Raw genomic sequence first — 9532 nt, forward strand, 5'->3', positions numbered from 1 at the left:
CCACCTCTTGAGCGAATCGTTCTTCGCCTGTGAGTTCACCTGTAAATAAACCTTCTTAATGCCATTTTGCACCTCGCCTGCATCTAGTCGGACCTGGAACTTGGTGTCATTATCCTTCGCTTGCGCCGGTGCAATACGCTTTCCTGGTGTTTGCTTCTGGAACAACTTTTTATAAAGTCCCCTCTTAAAAAGAGCTTCCTCAAACTGCTTGAGAACCTTAGACATAGCTTTTGTAAATTAAGGCTTATTGAAATTCAAGAAAAATGTATGTTTATCAACATTGATGTAAGCAGGAATTTGATAACTAGTCAATGAAAAGAATTGCAACATTCAGAACACCGACATAGAATCAACTTGTATTTATATTTTCCATAGTGAGTTTGCTATCAGTGTCTTTATGCACTAGTGGCTAACTGAAGTGATGCAAGACTCTCAAGTAGGCAATTGTGATCTGATTTTATAGATATTGTTGGTTATTATGATGCAAGAAGACAGTATTGATGATCACAGTGTTTTACCTGAGCAACTACTTGTTCTGGTGCTAAATTGAATGATATTCACTGGGTGTCACCTTGAACAATGAGCTGTGCTTATTGTGAGCTGTTTTCCATTTTGTGTGATTGATTGAATCTTGAAGATTCTCTCAACTCATGCTTTACATACAGTATCCTCATACATCTGATGTCTTTCATTACCAACAAGTTTGATCCTGACAACAATAGTTGTCTGAGATAGTGTGTGATGTGTCATATAACAAATAGCAATTGCCTTCAATACTAGTAGGCAATATTAAGTTTTGAGCATGCTTGAGTCTTATATGCTACATCACTAAATAGAAACAGATGATGGGACTGCAAAAGCAAACAGAGAATGTCAACAAGAGTAGATAATTGTGATACTAGAGACACACTGCCAAACCCACTGTGTTAAACAAGAAATGAGGCAACAAGACTTGATATCACAGGTGCTAAGGTAGGGAAGTTCAGATTTTTCTCCCATTTGACCTAGACTAGTGAACAGGTCGGCCCCAAAAATCCTCTGATGTGTTTTCCTGCTTCAGTCCGTCCTCCCAAGGGATATGTTATATTATGGGATGTAGGCTATGCATAATGTTCCCGCCCCATACCGTAGTTCGGCGCATACATCGTATGCGGTACAGCATATAGGGGAAATTCCATCCTTGGCTTTCAGTGGTGGGAAATCTGGTAGGGAACTCTTCTGCTAGACAATGCAGTCACCTTGAGTTGCTCGTCGACCCTCTGGGTTTCGTGGGGTGTTTGAAGGAGCAGGACGAAACCCAGCCTCTTCCGTTCTGCCATTAGACGGTCAACGCGGTCGGACAACGTCCAGTAATAAGACAGAATATGGCCATCTTCCTCACTAAGTCCTGGAGTTGCCTCCCACACGGCTGGCTTCCGGGTTAGAAGAAGACACTTCTGCGCGTAGAGATCTTGTGGCCAATCCTCAAATTCTTGACACTATTTCCCGCGGTTGTAATTTTAATCTTCTTGGTCAGGTCTTTGTCCTAATCATATCAGTTCGTTCACTCTGCGCCCTCTTTCCAGATTTTGCTCGAATTTCAGTCCGCCACGATTGTAGATGATGCCGTAGCATAAAGCCGCGAAAAGCCGCCACAATGTCTTCTCGAGGCTTTAATTTCAGAATGTTCGATATCCTCCGAACACTACTGGTTAAGCCTATGTATGGCCGGAAGAATATGCCCGGGTTTCCTCCATTACCAGCAAATCGCATCAATGCTCAATTATGTAACCACTATCTATCACCAATGTTCGGCCCCGCTAATTCCGTCTCGATTAAAGGGTGGTTGTTATACCATTTGTCCGAATGAGAGCCTCCGCACGCATATTGCGGCAGCTGATTGTTTCGTCGCATCCTGCACTGCGGCCCAACTATCCAAGTTATATATCCACAACAGCCATTCCCCTCAGCCGACGACTCCTTAAATAAATCTGTCCTGTTGGTTGGTTCCGTATCATGACCGGTGAATGAAGAAGAACTGGTAGAGTATTGTTCGAGGATATATTTTAACATCATCGAAGGCTCTGAGGATTGAGGATCGAACTGTTCAGGTATGAATTCTAGTTCATGCTCCTGCCTGGGAGGTGGCTCAAGCGCGAATACCTCGTCAGCAGTCGTGAATTGACAGGAAAGGCTGCTTTCTAGGCAAATTATAGGAGAGACAGGGTTCAGATGCAGACGACAGAAATCTATATCTTCTGCATGGGATGTCAGATACTATCAGAGTGCATGCCACATCAGTCAGAGCATGAGCAACTGGAAGGTGGGGGACTGATTGTTTGATTCTCCTCTTTGGGCCGGATGACGATTTCAGATTTTGTCATTTTGTACCACCAAGATAATCATGCCCTAAGCTACTTAGCATTCTAGCCAAAATATCAATAATAATGGTTCAGGAGAAAGACATATCATACACACCTTAAGAAGTAAAGTCCTCGGCCATAGTGATGTCGTACCGTCGAGTCAATGCAGTCCCCCAGATGGATACATGTACATCTTGGACAGTGGTAACTTGGATACCTTATAAATTTGGTATGGAATATCCCTCCCCAGCCTTCTTTGCCAGATCTTTTCGAGACCCCTTCGAGCCGCTTTGATTTGTTAGGGTTTAAACCGGCTCTTCCAGCACCCTAGGCCCTTTCTTTGTCAAAGGGTTTTTTCAGCATCCTATGGAGTTTGTATATGCCAATAAGATTGCAGCGGAAGAATAATTGGACGAAGGCTAGATCTTTTGATCGATCGTAGAAAGATCACAGACTAGTGGAGTTGGAGAAGTCCAAGGAAGCAGTAAAGGAACAGGTAAGGAGAGGTAATGGGGAAAATCAGAGGGCGATATGTTGGTAATATAAAACCAGTCCCTTTAATTCTTCATCGTGTCAACTTGATCGAAATGAAAATGATACAAGCGGGCGAGGGGGATAAAGGGCAGATTGGCGAGTTTCCTCCGATTTCAGGGGCTTCTGTTAGTTTCATGGCTACAATGATTACCCAGTCTAACCCACCGCTTTCCGGTAATAATGATAATAAGGATACTTATAGTAATCGAAATTGAAGATACTTACTGTATCCATTGCGCTACAGAATATTGGTGAAACCATGAATGTGAAGATAGCTTATTGTGGCGGACGTAAAGCTTGCGAAAACAGAATTTTCTGCCACCCCCTGAAAAGTAGTAGCAAAACACCGCAAAAATAACCAAAATATCCACGTATCTCTAGAATCATTCAAATATCATCCAATTCATTCAAATACGCACCTTTATCATCAAATACGCACCTTTATCATCAAATCTGCCAATATGCCCCCTCAGCTCAGCGAATTTACCACCAATGAGATCATACACCTTCTAAACGATGGTTATATGCCTGCTCAGATTGCGCGGACCATTGAGTGCTATCTGGCCACTGTATATTGAATCCAATGAAATATTCGCTGCTTTGGAACTGCTAGAAGTCTTTGTTCAACATGGGGTGTAAAGCCAAAGATCACACCGGATATCTTGTCAGATTTGGAGGATTTTTTTGAGGCATATCCAACTGCATATTGTGATGAGGCTGTCTGCTTTGTGAAGGATGAATTTGATGTTGATATCCACCCTTGATTGATATCTAGATTGTTGAAGAAACTGAATTTGACATGGAAAAAGGTGATTAATTATTGCAATTGTCACTTATAGAACCTGCTAATCTGTCAGTTCTATTTGATATAGGTTGAACCTGTGGCCACTCAACACAACAAAGAACTTTGAGCTGAATGGTGTATTCAAGTTACTCAGTATCAATCTGATCAACTTATATTTTTAGATGAGAGTGCTGTGAATGAATGTACTGCAGATTGATGATATGGATGGTCAAGCAGAGGATTCCCTTGTTGCATTAGAAGGCTCTGTAAATGATCTTGCAGATGGTCAATCTTACCTGTGATAAGTGTCAATGGATATCTTGATTATAATATATATCAGGGGTTCTATAATACAGAGAGGTTCAATGAGTTTGTACATGTCCAAATACTGCTCAAATGCCAATGAGGTTATCACTACCTAGTGATGGATAATTGCTCTTCTCATTGTTCACAAGCACTGTGAGATCTCTGCAGAGAAGCTGGCATTGGACTTTTATTCTTACCCCCATATTCTCCTGATTATAATCCTATAGAGGAGTCATTTCACACATTGAAAGAATGGATTAGAAGATACAGATGTCAGTTAGAGAATCAGTTTGATGGAGATTTTGAAGCCTTCTTGCATCATGCAGTTGAGAACTTCATGGGAGAAGAAGATGCAAGAGGATATTTCAGATCTGCTCATATAGAATAGTATTGTAAAATCTAGAAAGATTCAGATTGCAATTCAATTATGATGATATATAATATCTAAGTTTCAAATTCAGAAGCAGAAGCAGTATGAGATCTGCTGTCATCACTACAAACAGCAGATAAAGACAATTTAATCTCCTTCAACTGTGACTGCCAGATAGAACTCTTTAACCCATCTCTTATTATCGAGAATATACCCATTCCAATATTCAACTGAATCACCTGCTCATTTGTCATTGTCTGTATATGATCCAGTTCAAATCCTTCATTCTGAATAATGCTCTTTGCAGTTAAAAGAGCTTCTGCTCTTTGAGGTCTCTCTGTCATCAACCAGTTGAAGAACTCATCAATAAACAGATCCGCATGTTCACCAAACTGAGAGATTGAACTACTTTGAATAGAAGGCAGGTTTGGATTCGACGGCAGATTTGGATTTGACGGCAGGTTTGGATTCAACAGCAGATTTGGATTTGATAGCAGATTTGAATTTGATGGCAGGTTTGAATTTGATGGCAGGTTTGAATTTGATGGCAAGTTTGAATTCAGTCCTTCCATGCCTCCCATTCCTTCCATCATATATTTCATCACCATCACATTGATTATCTCACTTGGAGACACAATATTAGATGAAGAAGGAGTTGAGGGAGGGAAGATAACTGCTGGCATCTGAGGTGTCTGTATAGAAGGGTTAGAAGCAGAGATAGATTCACTTTTTTGTTCCTTCTTCTTCTTTCTATCCATTAATCTTTTTGTCATCTTTCTTGATGGATTTTTAACTGTTGCATGTCCACATTCAACATCATCTATTCAACTGGCAATCTCACTACTCAGAAGTTGAATATGAGTATCATCAAAAGCCATTCAACAAGTGCCCTGCTCAAAGTTATGACAATTCATCTTTTGACAATGCCAGTGAGCAGTTATCTCACACCCAATCTGCAAAGAATCACACTCATTTGACTGTTGATTTTGAGCCTCCTTCAGCTGCTGGCTAGTGGCCGTGGATCTTGTACACATAGGCGGCAGCTTTTCATCATCGGATATTTCATGAATTTGAGGGGATTTGGCAGGATGATAGAGAGGGGATTTGGCAGGTGGTGAGATTACTTCTTCTTTGACATCTAATGCTCTTTTTGATGCCAATGTCTGGGTTGTTAATTGTGAATCCGACACTCCAATGAAAGCTGCAGAACTGTGTATTACAGAGGTGTTTGAGGATAGAGTTGAGATATCAAGAAGATTAAAAGAGGTGGTAATCTCAATGCTAAATCTGCTCATCTTCTCCTTATATAACTCCTTCAAAAGAGTGATAATCTCTCTCCAATCTGTCTCCTTCTCAAGGGTGATTTTAATTGAAGATCCATGTTTGTTTGATGAGATGACTGCTATACAATTTGCAACTTCTATCTCCTTGCAGTTCTGCTTCATAACATACTCTTCAGCTATTCTTTTTGCAGTATATTGAATATGATAGAAGCTGACAGTCATATCATTTGTTGTGACATTCCATAACTTGATCTTTATAGGCTCCTTTATCCCATTGATAATCACCCGTTCATACAGCCTGAATGAGATCTTGGGCTCAGGGGTAGGTGTTTGCAGAAATTGAGGATCTTCTGACTGTGTCTCCTCCTCCTCCTCCTCCTCCTCCTCCTTCTCATCATCAGTTGGATTCTTGTCATTATCTGGAACATCCGGAACAGGTGGTTTGGGCAGATGAAGGCGCAGGGTAGTTGGAGTCCTTTTATGAGCTTGCAAGGCAGTAGAACGGTGGGTGTTGCGGGGCATATTGGCAGATTTGATGATAAAGGTGCGTATTTGATGATAAAGGTGCGTATTTGAATGAATTGGATGATATTTGAATGATTCTAGAGATACGTGGATATTTTGGTTATTTTTGCGGTGTTTTGCTACTACTTTTCAGGGGGTGGCAGAAAATTCTGTTTTCGCAAGCTTTACGTCCGCCACAATAAGCTATCTTCACATTCATGGTTTCACCAATATTCTGTAGCGCAATGGATACAGTAAGTATCTTCAATTTCGATTACTATAAGTATCCTTATTATCATTATTACCGGAAAGCGGTGGGTTAGACTGGGTAATCATTGTAGCCATGAAACTAACAGAAGCCCCTGAAATCGGAGGAAACTCGCCAATCTGCCCTTTATCCCCCTCGCCCGCTTGTATCATTTTCATTTCGATCAAGTTGACACGATGAAGAATTAAAGGGACTGGTTTTATATTACCAACATATCGCCCTCTGATTTTCCCCATTACCTCTCCTTACCTGTTCCTTTACTGCTTCCTTGGACTTCTCCAACTCCACTAGTCTGTGATCTTTCTACGATCGATCAAAAGATCTAGCCTTCGTCCAATTATTCTTCCGCTGCAATCTTATTGGCATATACAAACTCCATAGGATGCTGAAAAAACCCTTTGACAAAGAAAGGGCCTAGGGTGCTGGAAGAGCCGGTTTAAACCCTAACAAATCAAAGCGGCTCGAAGGGGTCTCGAAAAGATCTGGCAAAGAAGGCTGGGGAGGGATATTCCATACCAAATTTATAAGGTATCCAAGTTACCACTGTCCAAGATGTACATGTATCCATCTGGGGGACTGCATTGACTCGACGGTACGACATCACTATGGCCGAGGACTTTACTTCTTAAGGTGTGTATGATATGTCTTTCTCCTGAACCATTATTATTGATATTTTGGCTAGAATGCTAAGTAGCTTAGGGCATGATTATCTTGGTGGTACAAAATGACAAAATCTGAAATCGTCATCCGGCCCAAAGAGGAGAATCAAACAATCAGTCCCCCACCTTCCAGTTGCTCATGCTCTGACTGATGTGGCATGCACTCTGATAGTATCTGACATCCCATGCAGAAGATATAGATTTCTGTCGTCTGCATCTGAACCCTGTCTCTCCTATAATTTGCCTAGAAAGCAGCCTTTCCTGTCAATTCACGACTGCTGACGAGGTATTCGCGCTTGAGCCACCTCCCAGGCAGGAGCATGAACTAGAATTCATACCTGAACAGTTCGATCCTCAATCCTCAGAGCCTTCGATGATGTTAAAATATATCCTCGAACAATACTCTACCAGTTCTTCTTCATTCACCGGTCATGATACGGAACCAACCAACAGGACAGATTTATTTAAGGAGTCGTCGGCTGAGGGGAATGGCTGTTGTGGATATATAACTTGGATAGTTGGGCCGCAGTGCAGGATGCGACGAAACAATCAGCTGCCGCAATATGCGTGCGGAGGCTCTCATTCGGACAAATGGTATAACAACCACCCTTTAATCGAGACGGAATTAGCGGGGCCGAACATTGGTGATAGATAGTGGTTACATAATTGAGCATTGATGCGATTTGCTGGTAATGGAGGAAACCCGGGCATATTCTTCCGGCCATACATAGGCTTAACCAGTAGTGTTCGGAGGATATCGAACATTCTGAAATTAAAGCCTCGAGAAGACATTGTGGCGGCTTTTCGCGGCTTTATGCTACGGCATCATCTACAATCGTGGCGGACTGAAATTCGAGCAAAATCTGGAAAGAGGGCGCAGAGTGAACGAACTGATATGATTAGGACAAAGACCTGACCAAGAAGATTAAAATTACAACCGCGGGAAATAGTGTCAAGAATTTGAGGATTGGCCACAAGATCTCTACGCGCAGAAGTGTCTTCTTCTAACCCGGAAGCCAGCCGTGTGGGAGGCAACTCCAGGACTTAGTGAGGAAGATGGCCATATTCTGTCTTATTACTGGACGTTGTCCGACCGCGTTGACCGTCTAATGGCAGAACGGAAGAGGCTGGGTTTCGTCCTGCTCCTTCAAACACCCCACGAAACCCAGAGGGTCGACGAGCAACTCAAGGTGACTGCATTGTCTAGCAGAAGAGTTCCCTACCAGATTTCCCACCACTGAAAGCCAAGGATGGAATTTCCCCTATATGCTGTACCGCATACGATGTATGCGCCGAACTACGGTATGGGGCGGGAACATTATGCATAGCCTACATCCCATAATATAACATATCCCTTGGGAGGACGGACTGAAGCAGGAAAACACATCAGAGGATTTTTGGGGCCGACCTGTTCACTAGTCTAGGTCAAATGGGAGAAAAATCTGAACTTCCCTACCTTAGCACCTGTGATATCAAGTCTTGTTGCCTCATTTCTTGTTTAACACAGTGGGTTTGGCAGTGTGTCTCTAGTATCACAATTATCTACTCTTGTTGACATTCTCTGTTTGCTTTTGCAGTCCCATCATCTGTTTCTATTTAGTGATGTAGCATATAAGACTCAAGCATGCTCAAAACTTAATATTGCCTACTAGTATTGAAGGCAATTGCTATTTGTTATATGACACATCACACACTATCTCAGACAACTATTGTTGTCAGGATCAAACTTGTTGGTAATGAAAGACATCAGATGTATGAGGATACTGTATGTAAAGCATGAGTTGAGAGAATCTTCAAGATTCAATCAATCACACAAAATGGAAAACAGCTCACAATAAGCACAGCTCATTGTTCAAGGTGACACCCAGTGAATATCATTCAATTTAGCACCAGAACAAGTAGTTGCTCAGGTAAAACACTGTGATCATCAATACTGTCTTCTTGCATCATAATAACCAACAATATCTATAAAATCAGATCACAATTGCCTACTTGAGAGTCTTGCATCACTTCAGTTAGCCACTAGTGCATAAAGACACTGATAGCAAACTCACTATGGAAAATATAAATACAAGTTGATTCTATGTCGGTGTTCTGAATGTTGCAATTCTTTTCATTGACTAGTTATCAAATTCCTGCTTACATCAATGTTGATAAACATACATTTTTCTTGAATTTCAATAAGCCTTAATTTACAAAAGCTATGTCTAAGGTTCTCAAGCAGTTTGAGGAAGCTCTTTTTAAGAGGGGACTTTATAAAAAGTTGTTCCAGAAGCAAACACCAGGAAAGCGTATTGCACCGGCGCAAGCGAAGGATAATGACACCAAGTTCCAGGTCCGACTAGATGCAGGCGAGGTGCAAAATGGCATTAAGAAGGTTTATTTACAGGTGAACTCACAGGCGAAGAACGATTCGCTCAAGAGGTGGAGGGAGAAGCATGGGACCCATAGTAATCTTGCAGTGGGTACTGTGAAAGAGAAC

The 9532-nt window shown here is 41.7% G+C and overlaps 3 protein-coding genes across 3 annotated transcripts; all 3 read left to right on the forward strand.

Annotated features, from left to right (window-relative positions):
• Positions 1-1636: 1636 nt before the first annotated feature.
• HCBG_09229 (uncharacterized protein) lies at positions 1637-3234 on the forward strand (the record flags this gene model as incomplete). Its single annotated transcript, XM_045436278.1, has 4 exons — positions 1637-1701; positions 2185-2302; positions 2785-2838; positions 3121-3234. The coding sequence occupies 4 exons, from the start codon at positions 1637-1639 to the stop codon at positions 3232-3234; spliced, it is 351 nt and encodes a 116-aa protein (XP_045283009.1).
• A 3750-nt stretch (positions 3235-6984) lies between these two features.
• Positions 6985-8291, forward strand: HCBG_09230 (uncharacterized protein; the record flags this gene model as incomplete). Its single annotated transcript, XM_045436279.1, has 4 exons — positions 6985-7182; positions 7242-7694; positions 7782-7931; positions 8008-8291. The coding sequence occupies 4 exons, from the start codon at positions 7116-7118 to the stop codon at positions 8289-8291; spliced, it is 954 nt and encodes a 317-aa protein (XP_045283010.1).
• Positions 8292-9253: 962 nt separating this feature from the next.
• Positions 9254-9511, forward strand: HCBG_09231 (uncharacterized protein; the record flags this gene model as incomplete). The annotated part of the gene is made up of 1 exon (XM_045436280.1): positions 9254-9511. A coding segment is annotated over one exon (258 nt), but the record flags the coding sequence as incomplete, so codon positions are not given.
• Positions 9512-9532: the final 21 nt, after the last annotated feature.

The sequence above is a fragment of the Histoplasma capsulatum genome, assembly GCF_000150115.1.
Source record: "Histoplasma capsulatum G186AR genomic scaffold supercont2.75, whole genome shotgun sequence".
Classification (NCBI taxonomy): domain Eukaryota; kingdom Fungi; phylum Ascomycota; class Eurotiomycetes; order Onygenales; family Ajellomycetaceae; genus Histoplasma; species Histoplasma capsulatum.